Source organism: Macaca fascicularis, chromosome 4 (assembly GCF_037993035.2).
Source record: "Macaca fascicularis isolate 582-1 chromosome 4, T2T-MFA8v1.1".
NCBI lineage: Eukaryota > Metazoa > Chordata > Mammalia > Primates > Cercopithecidae > Macaca > Macaca fascicularis.
Window position 1 is genome coordinate 60,314,048 of NC_088378.1, and position 24,389 is coordinate 60,338,436.

The 24,389-nt window shown below is 41.5% G+C and overlaps 1 protein-coding gene across 30 annotated transcripts in view; it reads right to left on the reverse strand.

Annotated features, from left to right (window-relative positions):
• Positions 1-208: 208 nt before the first annotated feature.
• Positions 209-24,389, reverse strand: part of SYNE1 (spectrin repeat containing nuclear envelope protein 1) — a 530,711-nt gene continuing 506,530 nt past the window's right edge. For 23 of the 30 annotated variants that reach the window (XM_074037290.1, XM_074037285.1, XM_074037289.1 and 20 more), the window contains 10 exons: positions 23,811-23,879; positions 22,028-22,170; positions 19,564-19,690; positions 18,627-18,838; positions 15,330-15,530; positions 13,845-13,973; positions 11,992-12,204; positions 10,846-10,938; positions 9,439-9,497; positions 209-1,194 (listed from right to left, as the gene is read on the reverse strand). In XM_074037290.1, the coding sequence (XP_073893391.1) occupies positions 954-1,194; positions 9,439-9,497; positions 10,846-10,938; positions 11,992-12,204; positions 13,845-13,973; positions 15,330-15,530; positions 18,627-18,838; positions 19,564-19,690; positions 22,028-22,170; positions 23,811-23,879 (1,487 nt within the window). In that variant the 3' untranslated portion in view covers positions 209-953. The remainder of the gene's footprint in view (positions 1,195-9,438; positions 9,498-10,845; positions 10,939-11,991; positions 12,205-13,844; positions 13,974-15,329; positions 15,531-18,626; positions 18,839-19,563; positions 19,691-22,027; positions 22,171-23,810; positions 23,880-24,389) is intronic. The other 7 variants (XM_005552157.4, XM_074037292.1, XM_045390335.2 and 4 more) reach the window with 3 other exon arrangements.

Consider the following 24,389-nt stretch of genomic DNA (forward strand, 5'->3'; position numbering starts at 1 on the left):
TGGAAGGAGGAAAAAAACGAATCACCTAGGGTCTTCTATGTCTAAATCCACACTGCCTCTTGTCATCCTTTTCCTTTAATATATACTTATGTTCCAGCTTCATTCATTGCACAAAAAAAATGATCATTTAGGTTGCATTCTGATCAGTGCCTGCTTAATAATGAAACTTAGAGTTACTTGTTTAGGGAAAAAAAGCACAGACAAAATATTTTTATAATATCTATAATAAATGCAAAGAAATCAATACAAACAAAACTTGGCTTTAGCAAACTGTACATACATAAATATCTTTTTTTTAACTATAACATTCAACTTTTTTCACATAAAGCCTTCCATGATCTTATTTATTACATCTAGTTTTTCTTTATACCTCTAAAAAAAGTGCCTTTTAGATTTACAGCTTGTGCTTCTAAAGCAAAGGTTAAAACATCATGCCCCAAAGGAAAACAAGGTAAAAAGGAAGCTGCCATATAAGCTCTTAAAAATTGTATGTTACAAGGTTCTAAAATCTCTTCAGCACTGGTTGGTTGGTAGATTGTACGACACTGACATGGTGCTTGGGAGGGTCGTCTATCTGATGGTTGGAGCAGCACCATGGGAAAGCTGCCCAGATGGTCTACTGAAGTCCTTGGCTATGCATAGAATGGGCCAAGGGCCCAGAATTCATGAGTCCAGGGAACTTTGGGGGTCCTTACTCAATCTCTTTAGTGCTAAGGTTCAGAGTCTCAAACCAGGTTTCTTCCAAACCTTCTTGTCGTCTGTTTGTTCTCCTGTCACTGTTTATCCTCCACCTCCAAAGCCATGATTTGCACACACGTGATCTGGAGGAGGGCTAAAGCTGCCACACTGAGGGCTTTTGCCAAGACCAAGGTCCTCTTGTTGATAGCTTGGGATTGCTTATGACCCGATCCTCCGCATGCTACCAGCACTTCTGCAGATGGCATCTGCTTAGTTCAGAGTGGAGGAGGGCCATTCGTGTATCTGAGCATGGGGTGGAATGACCGGGCAAAGTTGTTGGAGAGGGCACAGCTGTAGTCTTCCTCTGACATTGGTACAAGGCAGGCGAGCCCGATGAGGAGCAGCAGGAGAAGCTGAAGGGGAAGAGCTGCTCGGAGGACTCTGAACAGGAAGGCGCGGCTGGACCGATCTGGCCCAGGCTCAGAAAGGGAGGAATCGGAGCCACCTTTTGTGGACCTGAGAGAAGAATGGACATAAACAACTCAGATAACTCCAGTGTTGGATCGACGCTGCTTTTTGCCTCTGCACCTTCCTGGAAGCTAAAGGGCCATGCCAAGCACACCCCAGCCTGGCGATCAGCTGCCAGCCTTCCACCGTGTGCCCAGGTCACCCCCACCACCAAATGAAGTTGTTGGAAACTGCACTGATGAGAAATAAACATTTAGTCAATAAACTAAACGTAACTAATTAGGTTCAAATTCTATTCCTTTTATCCCTTACTTTGGTGAAGCGTTTTCTAGCAACAAAAATAACTGCTCTATACACATTCTACCAGCATAAATTAAGTAGATCCAGAATAATTAAAATGTAGATATTTGATGCAGTACATTTTTGTTTTAAGAATATCAGGAACATTGTTCAGCAAAATTAGTTGCTGTCAGAATCATACCAAGTATCCCATCTAGCCATCCTGGATTTGCCAAAATCCATGCAGCGAAAATAAAAACAGTCTTAGTCATTTTGCACAGACCCACAAAAGCTTCATTAATCACAGAGTATACCCTGGTTTCATCTTGCACTGAATCAGCATCAGGCCCTGACATTAGCAGGTTCCAAAGCTGTACGAACAAGGAATAGCAGTGGGGTTTATCTACAGAACACTAGTGTTGTATGATGTAGATGCTAGGCTGATCCTATCACTGATGTCGTTACTTTGGAAAACAGACACCATTTTCTGAGGAGGATGGACTGTCATCCTGTAGCCCCTTCTACACTCGAAGTGACAAGTTCTTCTGGAGGATGGACTGTCATCCTGTAGCCCCTTCTCCGCTCAAAGTGACAAGTTTTCTGGAGGATGGACTGTCATCCTGTAGCCCCTTCTACACTCAAAGTGACAAGTTTTTCTATTTCACTTTTATCTTCCTTTTAAACAGTGCATTAGAGATTGAGTACAGGTTTCAGAGCTCTTAAGAAGGACTGCCTGGAAAATACAGGATCTGGAAGTAGATTCTGAGTTGGGTGCTGTTTTCTTTCTGTGAACAGCCATTAACTTTTTTTAGTTACTAGTAGAAAAGATGAAGAAAGAAATGTTGTTTACAACAGGCATCTGGTGTACACACAGACCCACACAACATTGAATGAGCAAAAATAAGAGATATAGCTAAAAGAAACATTCCCTTACAACTAGTATAAATTCTCTAAGGGTTTTAATATCACGAAGGATAAGGACACTGAATGTGAGGCTACTGGAATAATATGAGCATGTGAAAGCTGTATTGGTAACTGTAGGTTTGGCCCAGAAGAAAGCACTATGTTTGTAGCTCACCTATTAGCTGTTAATTTCTGAAGACAGATTATCCTAATATCAGTGGGGGATGAGGAGTGACACCTGAGAAAATGAATGTTAAAATAAAAAACAGAAAGAATCCCCTAGAAGGGAACAGAGGGAGTATTCAAAACTCTTTTATGAAACCATCAAAGAAAAATGGGAGAGGGCCCGGCACAGTGGCTCCCCGCCTGCAATCCCAGCACTTTGGGAGGCTGAGGTTGGCGGATCACTTGAGGCCAGGAGTTCAAGCCAGCCTGGCCAACATGGTAAAAATACAAAAATTAGTCAGGCATGGTGGCATATGCCTGTAGTCGCATTTACTTGGGAGGCTGAGGCAGTAGAATCGCTTGAACCCTGAAGCCGGGGGCTGCAGTGAGCCGTGATCGGAGCACCACTGCACTCCAGCCTGGTCAACAGAGCGAGACTCTCTCTCAAAAAAAAAAAAAAAAAAAAAAAAAAAAAAAAAAAAAAAGGGAGACAAACAGATTTGTTTGGCAAAACCCCCAAGAAGCAGCCCTGCACCACACAGTGTTTCTAGTATACTTCTTGTGGTGTAAGGAAAAATCAAATCACTGGCTTAAATTGGAAGCATGTTCTTTTCTGAAGTCCACACAACTAACGGCAGTGCAATGTAACCTTGAACAACTCACTTCATCTTTAGGTGCCAACCTCTTCACTAACCTCTTCAAATTAGAATAGATGGTCTTCCACCTTTTAAGTTCCCTGTTTGATGTTTTGTCTTCTACTGATTTGTCAGTATAAATAATCTCCCAAGAAGTCACAAGAGCTCAATCACCATCTAGTGGTCAAACTGATTAACCGCCCTTGTGCTAAGACCAATCAGTTATTCCTAATAAGCTGAAAATGAAAAAAAAAAGAAGTATATTTTGTGAGCATAAAAGAAATATGTCATATACCTTATTAGTGGAAAAGGAAAATAGAAACTTCTTGAGTTACCTGAGCATAAAATATTCACGTTGAGACAGGGCCTTAGAGAGCATCCAATTCATCTGCTAATTTTGTAGGTGAGTAGCTAAGGACAGTTCATGTTTACTCTTCTAATTGCTAGGCAGCACTCTGAGCATTTCTATTGGGTTCTGTCATTTAATCCCCACAGCAGTCCTCTGCGGTGTGTACTTATTAACCTCATTTTATAGATGATGTGAAAAAAAGCTCAGGGAAGTGAAATAACTAGCTCAAGCTCACACCGCCGATGGCAGAAGATTTGAACTCTGTGATTTTAACTACCAGAACCTGGAGACTCTAGACAGGGCGAACGACCTGCTCCAGATCCCACAATTAAAGGAAGAGGCCTAGCAGGAACTCGGGGTTCCAAAATCCCTGCCCACCGCACTCTCTGCTGTGAAATGGTTTGCCAGTTGGTGATATGAATAATGGTAATTCAGGTCGTATTCATGTCACAGGTATCTCACATGTAGAAGCAAAGAAGAGAATTCCGAACTTGCATCCTAAAATACTTGGAAACAAGTGGTTTCCTCATGTCTAAAATAAATGCCTCTGGTCGTAAGGCCTCACAGTATCCGGCAGATCATCAAATCTGTGTGGATGTGGGGACATTTTGTTTTGAGGCAGTTATATAACCATGGGCAAGTAAATTAGTCCCTCTGGCCTTCAGTTTTCTCATTTGCAATGATGAGGGGTGCATTGATATCCTAAAATTGTTTTGGCTCTCATGGTTTGATTCAATGGTTTGCCTTAAAGTGTCTTAAGAAGGACAGGATAGCCACCCACAAACTCTGGATCAAATTTTCTTCAAAATGTCCTTTCCCTGACTTTAAAATACGCTCTGGCAACCAACACTCAACACCTGTAGCTGGATGAGTTATAACAGAATGACAGAAGAGAGCTCCACAATTCCTAGTTATTAAATATCTGACTAATTTTCATTAGGAGGCATTTAAGGACTCTCTTGATGGGAATATTTACATATCTAATTGATAATACAATCTGACAGAGCTGAATAGCTCCTCTTTGTCAATCTTAAATTCTTTGTGCAATTAGGTCAAAGATCAAGATCAAAACAAGGGCTGCCTATTGACCAGTTCACTCCTGAGAAAAATGGCAAACCGTTGAATCATAAACCATGAGAGCCAAAACAATTTTAGGGTATTAGTGCACCCCTCATCATTGCAAATGAGAAAACTGAAGGCCAGAGGGACTAATTTACTTGCCCATTTTTGATAAAAATGTCACCATTTACAGAATATGGGCTCCTATGTTGGAGTCTGTTGAAGGACATGGCACATTTAACAGCCCCAGAGCATTTTTTAATTAAACTTAAATTTGTGCATGACTTCTAATGTTGAAGAACGCCAAGCTAGGAAGAAGTCATGGGCTGAGATGGAGACAGAGAGAACACACAATACTCAGTGACTATCCATGCAGTTGGCTGCCCTTGAAAATATCCAAACTATCCACTGGGAAAATGCCTGTCCCCTTGGGGTAATTACCAGAGTTTCAACATGCCCAAAGCTGCCTCTTCTTCAGGGGGAACTTGTTCCAGTGATGTTAGTATCAAGAAGTTAATGGTCCCAGGGAAAGGGTTATTTTTAATATTTATCTACTGTCCTAAAAGTCACTTAAGTTTTTAGAGTCTTGGGAAATTTGATAAGGGAAAGAACAAAGGTGACTTGTTGACTACTCACTGGTCATTCTCCTCTGGCCTCACTACATACATGGATGCCAGTTTAGATCGTGTTTATATAGGAAAACTTAAATGTGTGAGCCTCCTTAAGGAATATCATCAATACAGATATATCAGATAGTTCTGTCCAGAAAAAAAGTGCTTATTCTCTACAAGTAAATTTTTATTTATTTTTCTCACTTCCCTCACTCCTTCAAATTTCCAGGTAAATAGTTGCCCAGGAGTTGTTTCATCTCTGTCCCAAAATACCTAGACAGTTGCAGGATAAGGAGAATGGCAGGGAAGGAGTAGTGACTAAAACCATACTCTTCAAAAGAAAGGGTATAGGACACACACTTGTGAGAAGTCTGAATGCCATGCACATGGGGTATGACTCACTTTGAAAATTGTTCATAACCAAGGAAATGAAAATGAGTTAATTTTGTGCATACATCATTTAAAGCCAAATGAGAAAAAACTTCTAATTTATCTTGTTACTTGTCAGCTAACACTGGCAGTATGTAACAGGAATTTATTGTGCAGAAATATCTAGATTGTCCATGATCTTGATCCTGCCCTTACGTGTCTTGTCTTTGAAACCCAGTGTTTCCTGGATATGTGGTTCAGGAGACAAGTTTCCAGAATCAAGTTAGAACCCAGGTCTTCTTTTTTTCCAAACCAAACATTCTGGCTAATCCTAAACTACCTGAGGCAGCCTGTGGTGGCCTCAGCTCTAAAACCATTGTTTAAAGGCTCCTACCCATCAGCGGCCCTTCAGCTGAGTGGTATGGTTAACAGGGTAGGGTCTGGAGTCAGGGGACACCTGGGTTCAAATCCTACATCTTTACACCTCTAATCCCCAGTGTCCTTGTCTACAAATTGGGAATATAGCCATGTCATGGGATTCTCATGAGGGTTAAAAGAGGTAACATACATAAAATGCTTAGCATGTATACAATTAAGCACTAAATAATTAAAACACATTAAGTACTAAATAAATGTCAGCAACTTATCACTATTATCTGTATAATTATACCAATGGTGTGCTGACTCATACCCTTAGGGGTTGGCTGGATTCAGCCTTTTCTCTCAGGAAAACATATCTGATTTATTAATAGTGCTTTCAAGGATGTGATAAATTTCTCAAACTGCCTGTCCTGTTCCCTGGAAACACCAGGAAGGCCTACCTCAAATAGCAACAGAGAAAACTACTGGAGCCTTACCCTACAGCTGTCCTTGGGGCACAGGTAACCAACCTGCCTTAGAGGGGAGAGGCTCTGTGCTGAGGCTCTTTGAATGCTTTGAATAAATAGATCCCCAGATAATTCTGACAGAAAAGACTTGAAAACAAATTCTACAAGAAACTGAATAGTGTTTATAGTGAGGCTCTAGTGTACATGCAAAAAACCCCCACTGCCCTTTCTTAAATATATCTGATTAACGAATACATTTCTCAATGAGGCCTTTTTTCCCTCTTTCAGTGTTTCGGCCAGTCATTTGCCACTTCTCATTCCATCTTAGTTCTCTGTAAAGAAGGTGCCAGAGACCTAAGGTGCCCACGGCAATTTTGCATTTTACAATTCTAAGCTTTAGAATGAAGTCATCAATTTGCTCCATCCAGACTACAGAACAATTATTCCTTTGCCTTGCTGGAAATTGGAGTGAAATCTTTCTAGTTGTCAATTTCAACTCAGCTGCAGTAGCATTTTGAAGAATTAATGGTGATAAGGTTAGAAAATTTTAAATCAAATGTAGGGAAAAAGTACCAGCTAGCGCATCATAAGCACTTGCTTTGAAAGCATGCTTCTAAAGGTGTTTAGCCTCAAATAAAAATCACGAATATGGTTATTATGAATGCACGCACAGATTTTTATGTTTCTAATTTTAAGAAGCTCTAGGGAGCTCCCTATAATGATTTAGGGAATCTCTAGATTCTGATATACTGCAAGTCTTTTAATGGTAGGAATCACATCGAATTAATTTTGTAGGCCCAGGGCCTAAATTTAGTAGGTGTTCAGAAACTATTGGCATCAATTCATATGTAGGTTTAAAATACTGTATGAAGGCATAGAATCACCACCATCAAATCAAATTGAAATATGTAACAGGCTAGTATAATGTTAACATCTGACTTTAAACAACAATAAAGAAACCAAATGAGTAACTCCTCCCTTCAAACTAGTAGTTTCTTCCAACTCAGTCTCTTTCTCCTCTCAGGAAGAATGCACATCTAAAAATTTCCCATTGCAGACCGCTGGAAACAACATTCTAAACTATTTATGCTTCTGCAATAACCTTTCCAATTTGCTGGACCAGTGCAAGATTCAACACAAGATATCTCAAGTCTCAATGTAAAGGAACACCACGACAGCCCTGACTGTGGGTGAAGTTCATTCTTCTCCAGCAGACTCTGCATTTCATTGGCGGGGTTGGGTGTGCCCCAAACAGAGCTGCCGAGGGTAACGAAGCCCAAGAATGTTCAACCACAACCTGTCTGCGAAGGTGTTTGATGACGTTTGCCATTCAGGTGAAGATTATTTATGTTCCAGTTCCACCTGAGTAGCAAAGTGAACACTATGCTGAATGCTCAGAAAGATGTTAATCAACCGTGCTGGACAGAGCAGAGCTGAAAGGCGCCTTGCGAGTGCCATAGTGAGAATGTGGCTGTCCCAGCTGCAAAGCCCTGTTAGGAGGCATGAGGAAGCACTTGCTGCCCTAAGAAATGATGCCGTTGACATTTTCAAAAGGTCTATGCGGCTGTCTGAAACAATGGGGAGAGCAGATAGACGCAATATTTGGGAACCACAGAGTGACTGCTGTTTGCATCGTTAACGTAAGCGCTTTCCCCTTTCTCATCACCATCATTTGTATCAACCAAAGAACTGATCTCCGGTATCCTCAAAGGAATGCTCGGGGATATTCTTCACCTCTGTTCACGGCACATCAGCAATTTGTGGGGAAAAGATGGACTGTGTAACACAATGATCTGTCTGAATTGTCTCTACTTATAGGGGACTGAGCAAACCTTAGAGCATCTGTGGATGCTCGTCATTATCTTCAAAAGTCCCCGTGAGTTTTTCTCCATATTTTATGATTGCTACTTTGTTTAGGATAGAAAAAAAACTCATAAAATTGTCTTCAAGCCAAACCAAAGGAAATGAAAAGAAAAAAAAGAAAAAGAAAAAAAACAAAACAGTAAAGGGAGGTTTAAAACCAGAGAACATATGAAAATATGTTCTGCCTGACTTCAGCCGAGTGGGAAGGACCAAACGAAAGAGCCAGTCCCTTATGCACAGCTGGAAAACTAAAATTATTACTCAAGGGTTGTTTACAGTTCTACATTTCCTCATCCCCACCCTCCTTCCAGGAATTCAGATTCCTGCTCAGTGGTGATAAGTTTCCAGAGGGGCAAGCTACTTTAACCGTGAATTGCTAGGGACTGGAATGAAAACAGGCTCCGAGGACTGTTTTCATTTTTTAGAAAGCTGTCTGGGGAAAGTTGAACTGATCAGTGGAGGAGCAGAGGAGCACAGACACCACACCGACAACAAAGAAGGCAAAGCACTGCTAACTGTGGGAGTGAGGGGCTGCTGGAGGCCAGGCGGGAAGCGCGGAGTGGCAGCTGTGAGTCGGCTCTTGGGAGGTGACTGGGTAGGGGCACTGGCTGCTGCGGGTTCCAGAGTGAGCTTGCCAAGTGCCCGGAAAGTGAGTGGCTGGGTGTGCTGGCTGAAGGGAAGTTTTAGGATAAGCAGAAGAGAGAAGGTACTTATAAATTTTCAATGAACACCAAATTAGGACTTGCCATTTTGAGACTCCAAAACCCACAATCTGGATAAAACATGAAAATAAAATAAAAAGTTGGGGATGTTAGTATATTTTATTCAGATATGCGGGTTTTGTGAATGGTAAAAGAATTCACTGATCGATTACCTGTCTTATTGTAAACTCTAGAAATAAAGAGGATGATAAAAGTCTGCCATGAATCAAATGGCAGTGGTGCCGCCAGTTGTAATTAAATCCTTATTGACAATTTGATGAAAAGTACCAGATGGGCTATGTTGAGACAAACAGAATTTTCACGGAGTCCAAATATTTTATGCTCCGAAATTTACTTGAACATTTCATTTAGAAACATCTCTTCCAATTTATGAGGAAAGGGTGTGGACTGAAATGAGTAATTTCCCAACTACCCTGAGGCAGACCAGATACAGGCCTACCTAAGTCATGGACAATTTTCATCATCCTCTTGGGGTTCTAGAACAGTGTGGAAACCAGGAGAAGGAGGTACCTGCTATGTGGACTGCTGACAGAGGGTCCAGGCTGTGAGAGACTACATTTGCCTCGTGGCTGTTTGCAATGAACAGGGGGTAAAGAAAGAAGAATGTTCAGTCCAGGCAAATAAAGACAAGCTACTAATGAAAATTAAACTAAAAGTGCAGCAAAGGAAAAACAAATCAAATGAAATGATCAGTACCCATGAATTAAGGAAACTGGCTTTTCTTTTGTTGAAGAAGTGAAATAAATTTACATCTATGTGATTAGCCACTGATAAACATAAATTGGGATTCTGGAGTCCATACTAGGGTGGGCATATTTCTCTTGACTTTTCGTGGTAGAAACACATGTGTATATTTACATACAATAAAGGTAAAATGCACTATGCCATACCATGTATTTCAAAGACACTTTACATATTTTTTTTTCATCTTTTAGAATACTAAAACAGTGTTAAAATTCTTGGCCCATAAGAAATAACAATGGCAATATGAGATTGGTCTTTGTAGTGATGAAGCCCACCTTAAATATTCAAGTTAAAGAAAGGTTAAAATTGGACTTGAAAAGCCAGTATTCCTTCACATTCTTAAACTAGGATCTATAGGAAACTAGTGAATGTAGTAAAAAAAAAAAAAAAAAAAATCTTAAAAAAGATAATACATTTATCAGCATAGAACACAAATGTTTATAACAAAAAAAGTCAAATGAAATCAAAACTTCTAAAAACTAAGGAAAAATGGAATGAATATAATCATAAAGCTGGACAAAAAATATATAACAAAACAAAAAACAATCTTCTAATTACACAGAGAAATCAAGGCATAGAGGGTAGCAGGGGCCGAATTTGTCCTTTCATCCTCTTTGTGTTCAGTGAGGCAGCCCCTGCCAAGGCCTGTGGGTGAGTTGTTGCCATCTTAGGGGCGGGACAATTGCCGCAAACCTTCAGGACCACCACCCAGAAGCGGCTTAGCTTGAGAGTCAACAGAACCTCCACTTGCCTTAACGAGTCAATAGCTCACAGGCGTTCACGGTTCTGTGCACCTCGAGCCCAGGCGCCACTGCAAGTGGTGGCCTACCTTTTAAGATAGTTGTGGCAGCCGTGGCTTGAAGAAAGGAGCCACCAGAGGGACAAATGGGCACCATTCTCGAAATTTTCTTATTTGAGGAAGAAAAATAAATGCTCTCCCTGCATACCAGCCACACGTTGAGTCCTGATTTTTTGGAAAACCAGAATCGCTCTTTTCCATTCCTGAGCGCATGCTGGGAGGGGATGTGGCAGGGCAGAGGAAGCGCGCTACCCTGTGTGACAGCCCTCCTCTGGAGGGGACGCCTGCCTGTGAACCCTGTGGTGGGTGCAAATGCCGTCACTTCCCAGTGTTCCCTCCCACGGGCCAACTGAAAATGACCAGTGGAAAGTTACCGTTTTCTGTCTGTTTGGGGTGCTCCTTCCTGATGTAGGACTCACAGACCCTGAGGTGTCCAGTTCATCAGCAGAAGACCAGGAAGACAAATCCTACGTGGGAGAAAGATTCTTTTAACAACTCCACCTCCCAGACCCACGGGGCCCCCATGTTGCACCACGCTATCTCCCACTCCATCTCCATCCACCCCCATGTCTCCACCATAAAAACCAAACCATTCCTTGGGAAAAATGGAACCAGACAGGAACAAGAAGAATAGGGCCAAATTCTTCTAGTGGGTTGGGATTCCTAGTTGTCTGTTTGGCTGTTCTGGAAAATATAGCTATGATTTTGTTATTGCTAAGTTTCACTTATAGCTTTATTATTTCTTGGAGACATGGATGTGAATGAATTGATATTGGTTTGGGAGGGGAAGAAACCTGCCGTAGAGCCTGCTGGTCACTCAGCCCGAAGAGAAATCAATATATTCCAGTTAGAAACAAAAGACAGTCATCCAGGAGTCTGCCTTTTCGCATTAGAGAGACTTTATTATTTTGGGCACTGCTGCTATTCAGAGTAGATTGTTCTTTTGCAACTTACAGCAGGGCAAAGTGTGTGTTCATGGCAGGGTTTCCCAACAGAATGGCTGAAATCTTACCAGGCATCATCACACCAGCAAATGCATTTCTCAAAACCAATAATACCACAATGGAGGCGATTGTAGAAAAAATATAAAAAATTAAATAAGCAGAGGACCACTTTTTAATGGTTTTTTTTTCCTGTATACCTAATGGAGAATTCATGCCTGAGAGGGGTTAAATACAAAACTCAGATACAACAGTTGGTTTGCTCTACCATGGCTGTGTAACTAACGTGTGTAAATTCTTAAACAGGGTGAAATAAAATGCCACAGCAGTTGTGGTAACAGCATTAGTAATGATGACAAGAGAGCTTTTGGATTTAATAGAATCAAAAGCAGTGTCCTGTTGTACAAGTTTATGTGGCTGCTTTTTTATTTTGAGATAGGCCTTGTAAGAGCAGTGGCTGAAAGAAGACACTCCATTCTGACAAGTACTATATTTAAAGTCTTTCTAAAATGCATGAAGATGATGCTTCTTGGGTCTCCAGTAAGAAATGCGACACGATGATGTCTGTTTAGAGCTCACCTGCTGACTACTTGACACGTCTAATAACTTCTCCAGTTCCTTGATATGACGACTGACCTCCTTCAAGAGAAGTTTGAGCCGATTTCCAATAACATGGACTTTTTCTTTGGCTTCTAAACAGTCTGTTCCTTCAGCATTCACCAGTAGTTGGCAAGACATGTCTTGCAAAGAGGCTACTCTGAGTTGGGATTCCAACAGCTCATGCTTTATTTGCTATGCATACAAAAATAAAAAATTTTTCTAAGCATTTTTGATAAATGGCAAAAGCTCCAAAAGTGCAGAATGAGATCAACTTAACTTGGTGGGAAATTATACCTGAGTATCAAACGTGGAGCTCACACACTAAAGGATGCAGCAGCTCATGGCCTGAGCTCTACTCCTGCCTCTGCCAAAAATATTCTATAAGACCCCTGACCCTCTCTGATCTCCGTGTGATTTGACGCCCGGTCCACAGTATTATTGGAAGGTTCGAATTGCTTAATGTATATATGACAGTACTTAAAATGTAGATTAGTATGCAAGTGAGACATAAGATAGTCTTTTAAACAGAAAAGTACAACATCAAATACACCAAAACAGAAGTATGTCTAGGTATCCTCCGATATCTAGTCAAGATTTTTTTTAAAAAGGGGTGATTCATCATTCACAGCCTAATGCCAGAGGTCAAAGTGAAGTGACAATGCAGTTCCACAGCTATTTCCTCTAGGTTTCTAAGACTATTATGGGACTGAATTAAAAGGTACCAATGCTGTAGTTTAGGTGAGTGTTAAATGTTAAGACATAACATTTTTAAAATACAGAGAGCTACAAAGTGCATAGTATTTTCTTCTAATGGAACTCAAATATGCTTCCTTATCTTCTATAAAGTCACTTAAATACACTGTACTTTATATTGTCCAAAGATCCTTGTATAAGGGGCTACCAGGTAATTTCCTTTTGAATTTAGTGCTAGAAAAAGTTTCTCCTTCCTTGAGAACTGTTATGTTTTGTTTTTGTCAGATAATGAAAGTAAGTTTACTCCTTGTTTCCCATTTTGTCTTAGCTTTCAGAAAACTTGATGCTAAGATTCATGTTTAATCTGCTATATTTAATTCCTCTTTAAAAGAGTTGGCTGGGTGCAGTGGCTCATGCCTGTAATCCCAGCACTTTGGGAGGCTGAGGTGGGTGGATCACCTGAGGCCAGGAGTTCGAGACCAGCCTGGTTAACATGGTGAAACCCTGTCTCTACTAAAAATACAAACATTAGCGAGGCGTGGTGGTGCACACCTGTAGTCCCACCTACTCAGGAGGATGAGGCAGGAGAATTGGCAGGAGAATTGCTCCAATCCCAGAGGTGGAGATTGCAGTGAGCTGAGATCGCACCACTGCACTCTACCCTGGGCAACAGAGCGAGACTGTCTCAAAAAACAACAACAAAAACAAACAAACAAAGACTTAATTGTCTCGTTCTATTCCAATATTTTAATGAACTTTTATTATAAGCCACCAAATATACTTTTGGGCCACAGATGTAACATAAAGTTTAAATTAAGCTGCCTTAATAAACAACACAAGCTAATTAAGATTGATTGAGAACACTAAGATTTTTACAATTGAGCAGATATCATCTGGCGGATTCTAAAGCTTCTAAATCAGATTCTAAATCAGATTCTAAAGCTGGCAGATATCATCTTCTATGCACATGCTTACTTTACCAAGATTGGAAACCACAGGGAGTTAAAAAAGTGTAAAATAGAGAGTATAACGCAAAAAGAAAAAAAAATAATAACACTTACCACTTATATCCATTTTCTGCAAATGAAATACAACCCTGCTAAAAATAACTGGAGGCTGCCAGAGTTCACACATCTTACCATAAGCTGTTTGTGATGGTCCTGAAGTATCTCTGCATCAAGGTTAGAATCAATAGGGACAATTTCATTTTTCCTTCTGTCAATGTTCTCCAGCATAAGAAGCAAACCATGGCTCATTTCATGGAAACCCTACAGAAAACAGTTTAAAGTAACTGTAGATAAAATATTTTTATTTCTCTCACAACTTAAATGTCTTTCAACTGCCACCATTAGCAAACACACATTGGTTTTAAGAACGTACATGCAACTCCTTTCTGAGGAAGGCACTGGTGCTTTTGCAATGACCTGATCATGAGTTCATGTTCTTATCAAAAGCATCTAATTTATTACTTGGAGGAAAATTTAGACAAAAAGAAAATTGGCATCAAAATACCTTATTTCTGAAAAAAGGGTAGTGCCATTATACAGTTTAGAAGGAAGCAACTCTGCTGCCCTCTCTTCTCTGTGTATTCAAATCTTTCCATCTTTTAAGGCCTACCTAGGCTGAATCTCATATCCCCTTCATTCATTTATTCATCCATTTATTTATTCAACATACAGTTACTAAAGATCTCCTACAGATAAGGCACTGTACTAGGAGTGGGTGCAGAGGTGAAACAGCAGTTTAGGTACCTGCTTTCAAGGAACTATTACTGTTGGGGCACATATAAACTTGGAGAGCAGGCTTCAAATCCTTCCACGGCTTTCCATTGTGCTCAGAATATGATCCAATCTCCTGGCTTGGACCTACAAAGCCATCTGGTTCCTGACCACCTCCTCAGTCTTTCTTATCACTCCCTGGCTCGGCTCATCAACTACACTCTGGTCACAATGACCTCTTTTCTGTTCCTAAAGACACTAAGTCATTTCCTGCTTCTGGGACTTTCCATTTATTCTATCACCTTCATAGCAACACCCTTCCAATGTTAGCTCAAAGAGCCAAATAAATTCCCTGACTACCCTCTCAAAGTGCCTTTTCTCAGTTACTTTTATCGTCCATGTCTGTAAGTATCTTGTTTAACTATTTACTTGCATTTTATTGATCTTGTCATCCCCATCAAAAGCAGAGGCCATGCTTTATTCAATGTTTTAGCACCACATCTGCCATACAGTGGATGCCCAGCAAATAATTACAGTATGAATGGATAAATAATATTTGTAATGCTCACTTTGATGTTCAAGAAAGGCTTGCCCAGTAAATATCTGTTGAATAAATAAAGGAAATAAATGAATGAGTCATAGAAGGAGCGTTTGGACTGAGATAAACATGAGGAATAGTCTCTTCTTATCTGGACAGATGATAGGATCTAGAGATTTTGAACATGGTCTTGAACATGTAGAAATGCTCCAGTAAAATGACAACTTTGGGCACAAGGTTATCTCACTGAAATACTGACTTTGGGGAGCAACTGCATCCCTCTAGAAACAATGACACATCAAGTCACACACTCAGCTAAACCGCTAATGTCTGGCTCTGAGTCATCTCCTGCCCAAAGCTCTACAGACCTGGCACTGCATCAGGGCATCTTGCAGTAGGCCCCGCCACTCCTCCAGCAGAGAACACACTCGGTCCCAGCGCCCATTCATCTGTGACAAGCGATCCTGCAGGTCCCGACTCTCCTTGCTGTCAGCCTGGGTGAACTCAGGGCTGCAGAGATTGATGGAGAGGATGATGGCTTTGCGGTGGTCCACGGCTTTCTGGAGCTCCTGAAAAGAACAAAAAAGACAATCAAACAAGGACAATAATGACAAAGATATTTTCCCTTGAAAATGTTTCACCTGAATGAAAAGATCCATTAATTTAAACTGGCCTTAACAGGATGGCTAGGTAAAAGACAGAAGGTGCACACCACTGATAACTGTATGGCAGTTGGAAGACATGAATTAGATGAGTACTTAATAACATGGATGAATCTTAAAAAAACAGGGTGTAGAGTGAAAAAGTCAGAAACAGAATGTTACATGGAACACAACAGCCTCAATACATTCACACACACAAATCTACATTTTTAAAGAATATATCTGAACAAAGAATGTCTGCTAAATATTTTAGAATAGCTACCATTTTGAAAATCAAATGGGAACTTAGAGTTCAGCCAGGGTAGGGGTTGTAGTGGGGAGGAATAAAGAGAAGAGGAGTCTTGTAGGAAGCAACAATAACACTGGGCAATGGCCTCATTAAGGAGCATGATTGAGTCCACACTCTGTACAGAGGTTCAACCACAACGAAACTCAAATGTGTGGGCCTAAAAACGAGGTAAAGAAAACAGATATCAGGGCCCTGGACTCCAGATGTACTGAATCTGCAGGTTCAGTGGCCCACAGGCTGAGAATACTGCCTGTGTCACAAGCCACACTGATGTGAAGGTAGAATGAATTGCGTATTTCATAAGCTAACCAGTTAGGTTTGATTTCACAAAAACCAGGTGACTGATTTTTGGCTTTGTGCATTTCTAAAACATCCAATGCTCAATTCCAAGAACTTGAGCACAGGAGTCTGTATTAGTAATTGAGTATCTGGGTACTGTTTTAAAACCCCCAAACCAGTTAGGGTGAGAGATCCTGGAAGTCACATTGACCTATGCTGCATTTTGAAATCATTTCTCGCTAGTCCTGCTATGTTCCCAATCTGTCTTGATTTGTCACTTTTCAATAGGTTCTTAACATACTGTAGAATAGATTCAATCACACAGACAACATGCATTTAAGAGACACTGTGAAAATACTCGATTATTCCACAGATTTATTCAGAGAAAATACAGACGGGAAGGATCCGGAGAAAGTACAAAGGAGGGTGTCTTTTTTCTTGTCATGCAGGATGACTTTCAAGGTCTTATTTCCCTATGCTAATCTCTCTAAGGTCTCAGACCCTGGCCAGCATTTGCTTCATCAATGTTTTAAGGAATCTGGTTATAATGCAACACTGCCTTACTAGAGTAATTTAGGGACTCTAGATAAAAATGCATTTCATAATGCAGATATTGTAAATCTCCCACGTGGTACTTTGTCCTGAAATTCATGGGGTAGTGTAGAGGCCTTTCTATAAGGATGAACCTTTTGGATCACCTGGAGGGGAGATTCATTTCTCTTGTTTGAAGTTTTCTATGTTTGAAAATTTAAAACAGGCCAAGCGCGGTGGCTCACGCTTGTAATCCCAGCAATTTGGGAGGATGAGGCCGGTGGATCACTTGAGATCAGGCGTTCGAGACAAGCCTGGCCAACATGGCGAAACCCTGTCTCTACTAAAAATACAATAAATAGCCGGGCATGGTGGTGCATGCCTGTAGTCCCAGCTACTCAGGAGGCCGAGGCAGGAGAATCACTTGAACCCAGGAGACGGAGGTTACAGTGAGCCAAGTGCATGCTAGCCTGGGTGATAGAGTTGACTCTGTCTCAAAAATAAACAAACATATAAATAAATAAATAAAACAAAATCATACAATCACTAAAAGAAAGCCAAAAAACTTCAACCCCAAATTAAAAGCATATACTAAAACCACAGAAACACAAAAGAAGCACACACTTCATTCCTTATCCCGACCTCCGAGAGCCTGGGTAGCTACATTTTGAGGAGCAGCACATCTTAAGGCTGCCCAAACAGGAAAAAAAAAAAGCACTGATGGGTTTTAAAAAGAAACTGAGCTCTCAGTTCATGAGATGCTCACAACAGTCTCCATATATTAAAGCATTTTAGTATCTGGGTTAAGGAGGATTTTAAAATCTAGAGCTGGAGTTAAGTAAGGGAAGTTAACTTGTGTACTATATCCTGTGGGCCAAACCAAAATCAAATGCAAATGCCAGGTGTTTCACCACAATTACTCTATAGTTTTATTTATTACAGCAAAAATTGCTTCTACCACTACTGTAATCAATTTCAGAAGTTTCCTTTACTTAAGGTAGAATAATTTCATTACGTCCCCCATAAATTCACGCAGATACAATTTGGGAGAGGATTTCTCTAAAGCTCTAGATATAGACCTGTAGGACCTTGGTCATTCTGTATTTCCCTTACAAAGAGTTCTCATAGCTCCCAGAAGTACCTGGATGCTTCATGAAATTTTAATTGGGCATTTCTTAAAATACCAATTCATTAAATCGTGCATGATTATTTACATGGTGGATACTTCTACAACATGGTCCCCTTTTCTGCCCTTGAAAACCATCTTTTGGCCGGGCACGGTGGCTCACGCCTGTAATCCCAACATTTTGAGAGGCCGAGGTGGGTGGATTACCTGGGGTTAGGAGTTCGAGAGCAGCCTGGCCAACGTGGCAAAACCTCGTCTCTACTAAAAATACAAAAATTAGCCGGGCTTGGTGGCGTGCACCTGTAATCCCAGCTACTAGTGGGACTGAGGCAGGAGGATCGCTTGAATCTGGGAGGCAGAGGTTGCACTGAGCTGAGATCATGCCACTGCACTCCAGCCTGGGCAAGAGAGCGAGACTCGGTCAAAAGAAAGAAAGAAGGAAGGAAGGAAGGAAGGGAGGGAGGGAGGGAGGGAGGGAGGGAGGGAAGGAGAGAGGGAGGGAGGGAAGGACGGAAGGAGGGAAAGAAGGGAGGGAGGGAGGGAAGGACGGAAGGAAGGAAGGAAGGCAGGCAGGCAGGCAAGCAAGAAGGAGAGAAAGAAAGAAAACCATCTTTGTGGAATTTGGGATGGCTAGAGGTGAAGAGAGCATTCTCACTCATTTTTGTTAGATCCATTTTGCTGCTGTATAAGAGCAGCTCAAACTAGAGGTGCCATCTGCACAGTCGTTCATGCGGTGGCTCTCTGTTTGTCTGCCGTGGGAAAGGCAAGGGGCAGCTACCTTGAGCTTTTTGATCTGGAGCTCGATTGTCTGGATGTCAGTGCTGAGTTCCAGACGCTGGAGCTGTTCCAGCTCCTCCTCCGTGTCCCCCAGCCAGGCCCAGATGCTGTTCAAGTCCGAGTTAAACTGCTGCCACTTCTGGAGGTTCTGCTTCATCCTCAGCTCCTTGCTCAACGCCTGGGCCTGGAGAAGCTCCCATCGGTCAATCACACCTGGCAAGACATGCATAGAACAGCGAGGTTATTTTCCTCCACACGTGAGGATTATGAAATGCTTTAAACACAGGTTGGCAGCTAACTTTAAATAGCAACAGAAATAAAAGTAATTCCACTGGGCATTTTCGTTGTTGTCATCTGGAAATAACAGTTACATGGCTACAATGGCTGTGTTTTTTCTATTTGTATTTCTAATAATAATGAAGCAAAAAAGTTAGCTACATGGGCGTTAACACTGTAAAGAGCTTTACGAAGTAATAAGCAGTCATGTGCACGAAGTATCATTCAATTCTTGGATCCTGTCTACAACAGGGCTCTGAGCACACACATATAAAATGCCTGATTAGATATGTGAGAAACGGTACATTAAAATAATTGGAACATGAGAGGTGGGGTGACGGTGCACGCCTGTAATCCCAGCTACTCGAGGGGAGGCGGGAGGATTACTTGAGCCCACGAGTTGGAGTCTAGCTTGGGCAACATAGTGAGACTTCATCTCAATATTAAAAATAATAATAATAAATGAAACATGGGTAAACACTACCACGATGGCATGCATCACCCCCCTCACTGTCAAAGGAGACTGTTACAACTCGGAAGGAAGTTCTCGGGATAGAACGGTGTAGAAGAAGGCCAAGCAGCCTAAGGGGAACTTGGCTTTTAACAAAGTGCTTCAGGATCTTCTATTTCATTCACTCTTGAACTAGACGCTACGCACTCACCAGCCGTTTGGGTTTCGGTACTATGCAGGTTAACAAAGCCAGGAAGGCTCTCCTCTTCCTCCTTCAGTTTGTGCTCCAGTCTCTTCACGGAGTCTATACTGCCACTGCATTCGCCCAGCAGTTTCATCTGTTCAGACATAAACAACCGGCCCCTGTCACCCAAATCTTCACGAGTGCAAAAACTTCAGGGGAAAATAACTTTGTACTTTCTCAGCAAGAGAAGTGTCTGTGTTTGGCTCCTCTGTGCCACTCTGCTAAAAATAAGCCAAGATGGCCGAGTGTGGTGTCTCAGGCCTGTGATTCCAGCACTTTGGGAGGCCGAGGAAAATGGATTGTTTGAATTCAGGAGTTTGAGACCAGGCTGGGCAACATGGTGAAACCCTGTCTCTACAAAATATACAAAAAACTTGGCTGAGCATGGTGGCGTGCATCTGTAGTCTCAGCTACCTGGGAGGCCAAAGTGGATCACCTGAGCCCGGGGGGTTGAGGCTACAGTGGGCCATGATTGTGCTACTGCCCTAAGCCTATGCCACAGTGTGAGACCCAGTCTCAAAAAAAAAAAAAAAAAAAAAAAAAAAAAAAAAGAAAGAAAAAAGAAAAAAGAAGCAGAGGTAGGCTGGGCATGGTGGCTCCTGCCTCTAATCCCAGCACTTTGGGGGCCGAGGTGGGAGGATCAGTTGACCCTAGGAGTTCGAGACCAGCTTGGGCAACATAGCGAGACCCTGTCTCTATAAAATATATAAAAATTAGCCAGGCATGGTGGTGGGCACCTGTAGTCCCAGCTATTCAGGGTGTTAAGGTGAGAAGGTTGCTTGTGCCCAGGAATTGAGCAGCATGCAGTGGGCTAAGATCATGACACCGCACTCAAGCCTGGGTGACAGAGTGTGAGACCCTGTCTCTTAAAAAAAAAATTAAGCAAAGTTCAAAAACACGCCTTTTAAACAGTTGATGCATTCACATATACAAAAAGCAATGCCTTAAAGATGTACTGTGCATACATGATTTTGCATGAGAAGTCCTTGAAATTTCTTTAAGATTCATGAATCAAAACAGATTAAACCAAACTGCAATTTAAAACTCAGAGCCCTCAGCTGGCAATGCAGCATGTAATTTTTGGCAAGTTGCTCCCTCTTTCTCTTTCTTAAATTGAAACATGGGAATGTTAATGTTACCACAAATCTCATGGGAACTTTCTTGCATTAAATAATTAAAATACTTAAAATTATACAGCAATGTTAAAGCCAGCTGTTTTAGCAAAAAATGTAAGCAATGTTTAATAGGTATCAAGGGACTAAATTCTAAAGTCAAAGAAAAGCTTCCAAATTCGTTTTTAATATCAGATACAGTATTCAAAGATTAAAAGAACAAATCATTTCAAGATACTCCTGCTGTGCTTACTATAAAGCCTTTAACAAATCACAATGCCATTAAGTTACTTTGATTACTTTTGATTGAGGTTAAGTGTAATCCCAGTGATGTCAGTATGATTATCATAAAACTATATCATAGGTATTTTTAAAAAGTGGCTTCACTATAATAGAAATTGGTATAATAGGCCAAACTGAACAGGAAACAAACTCATGATTGATGGCTCTTCTGTAATTGCGAGGATAATAAAATCAACATACATAGCTAGAACAGTTTTCTTCCCTAATTTCAAAAAGTAGAACATATGAGTTGTGACCGGACTTGGGGAAATTCATGTTTCTTTCCTTGTACTAAGCAGTCTTTCGGATATGAAAGAAGACGTGAGGCAGAGAAAAGACTGGCTTTAAAATTCTCTTCCTTAAGTATGTGCAGGAAAACAGGTAGTTCTCCAGGGAAAATTAACTGGTCAGTAACTCAAGTAGGGCAAATAACGCTCTGCTAGACTTTATCATACACAGCCAATAGCTGCCTAGATAGAACTGGTAGTATATCCAATGCCTTGCTATCTTGTCTCCAAATCCCTCTTGTTAGAACTGTTTTCTTCAGAATGCGCACACTAAAAACAGAAGAGAAAAACATTCCCAAGGTCATTCGGTGAACCCAGGAAAAGAACTACAAAAAACAAAACAAAAAAAACCCCCAAAAAACTGCATGAACTGCATGTTAGTAATCTATTAGCTAAAATCTGCTGCTCCAAGGTTAGCCTTGGTCCAAATTATTAGTTGAATTTGGAAAAATGCCTAATGACTTTTGGGAGCCAAAGTATTTTGTGGCTCTCAATGAAAATGATCTCCCTAAGTGCTCAGTGTAAAGGAACAGGTTTGTCATTACAACAGTTTTGTGGGCCTAAAAACAGACAAGTTCTACTCAAATGGTAACTTAATAACAGGGCTTGGCTTTGCACATCTAGGTTCATGAGTTCAAGGGCAGCATGGTATTCAGAGACCACATAAGCCCTTATGCTGCAGACAAACTGTTCTTTGACATAGAACTGTGGTTTTGTACAGGTCAGAATGAGGATGGCCAGGATACTTACGTAGCCTTTGTAGCTGGTGTCTAGCTCTGGCCCCGTGGGAGTTTTGCTGCGAATGATATTTTCGGTTTGCTGTATCTGAAAGCGGCTATCATCCAGGGCTTTGCCCAGTTGTCGGATCTGTGACTCTAGGGCGCTGTGGTCCCCTGCGGTGGCAACCATAAGAATCTTTACCGGACAAAATATTTGACTTATTTAAAGCTTGATATTCAAGGAGAAGCTTGATATACAAAGCAAATTTAGTACCATCGTGCCGGTGGGTTAGACATTAAAATGGCGAAACCAATGAAGGTGCTTGACTGAGAGCCCTAGCAGACTGGACGTCGCAAAACGGCTCTTCCGTCAGTTTTGAACAGCTTCGTGCACCTGTCCCTCTTCAAGCTGAAACCCTGATCATCTGAATGTTGTCTGGAAGGCCTTTCTAAAAATCTGCAATGGTGTCTACTGCGTCTCAGTAAGGAGAAAGCTGTTCTTTTCTCATGTTCTTTCTGCTGTCGCTTAGTGAGCAGGGGAAGGTCCTCCCTCTGATTTTTCTTTGTGCACCTCAGGGGGAAGATAGTGTCACGGAAGGCTCAGGTAGATCCATCATTTACTGAAGGCATAAATTCATTAATCAAGAAAAGAGTGCCTCAGAATAGATATATACAGAGATATCAAACTAGCAATGACTTGCTTTTATCTAAGATCTGAAACAAAACCAGGAGGAAAGCTAAGATTTTAGCATTTCCACCTAGGCAGGTTCTTACTCATAGCCTAGAATTCTGGCTCATTCTCCTCTCAAAGTTGTAACATTTCTTTGTAAAATTATTGTGTGTGTGTGTGTGTGTGTGTGCGCGTGTGTGTGTATCAAAATCTTTGAACTACACAAGAACATTTGACCATCAGAGTGAAGTTAGCATGGGGTGAAAGCAGAACAAATATTAGTAAGCCTTATTAAATGTATTCGTTTCTAAAAAAGGCCTTCTAGATACACCTAGGAGAGGTCTCTCCCTGGGAATCACCCTCTCAGTAATGTTACTTTGCTTTCTGTCCCTTCAGTTTTCTTCAAAAACTGAAGCGTAAACTAGTAACTCCATGATTCAATCTCATATCACTGTGTTCAAACTCTATCCCCCCCACACCCCCCATCACTGATCCTGAACTGCTGAACTACAGTTCGTTTTTCTTTCTTTAATTCTCCTTGTTTCAGGAACAGTTCTGTCCTTATCTATGGCTCAACATACCGTGGAATACATTTTTCATTTCAAATTATAAGAGTTCTTAAATTAAAATTACATATATTGTTTAGAGATGAAATCTGATCTCGCCCCCTGTCTCACACAGGATTCCTGAGATGGGGAGGATAAAGTGGTGGATGTGCCCAAGGTCACTCATGCAGGCTGGCGGACTTGGGACCACAGCCTGCGCCCTGACTCTCCAGCCCCAGGTAGGTCTGTGCACAGTGAAGCTGAAGTTACCACACCACGTAGAACACCAGGGCACAGAGGCTGATGACTGGGTTTTCCGTCTCATATTTTCTGCTGTTAATGGGCTTGACAGGTCTATACTTAATGAGACCAATTACCATTTAACGAGTTGAGAAGTTATTTTGTTTCACTGGATTAGTGAAATCTTATTCTTGGTGTGGATTTAACCAGCTGTTTCTTCTAGTACAGCAGTAAGAGAGGAAGGCTGTGCCTTAACATGCTAGAGCCACAAAGCTGGGAGAGATACAGCAGATGTGCTAAGAGAGGAGGCTTATTATACAGGGGAGGGAGGGAGGCTGGCTCCGGCTTGTCGTGCCTACCAGAGGTATTTTTGATTGCATTTTCTGTGAGTTTTACATAGGCCTCAGGGCTTTCAGGGATCATTACATCTGCAAAAAAAGCACAGTCTAAGTTGACAGCTAAGTTCTGGAAACCTTGAATCCCTTGTGCAGGAAAATAACTTTCCTAGGGGAAAAAAAGGAAGTCATTTACTGTAGACACAAAGTTCCTGAGTGCACAGAGGAGCGTGCAGGCTCACCAAAGCTTTCCTGAAATGAATCATAAGAACTCACAGTGGGCCAGGCACGGTGGCTCACGCCTGTAATCCCAGCACTTTGGGAGGCTGAGGCGGGCGGATCACCTGAGGTCAGGAGTTTGAGACCAGCCTGGCCAACATGGTGAAACCCCGTCTCTACTAAAAATACAAAAGTTAGCCAGGCATGGTGGCAGGTGTCTGTAATCCCAGCTACATGGGAGGCTGAGGCAGGAGAATTGCTTGAACCCGGGAGGCGGAGGTTGCAGTGAGCCGAGATCATGCCACTGCACTCCAGCCTGGGCCACAGAGCTAGACTTCGTCTCAAAAAAAAAAAAAAAAAAAAAAAAAGAGCTCACAGAGATCA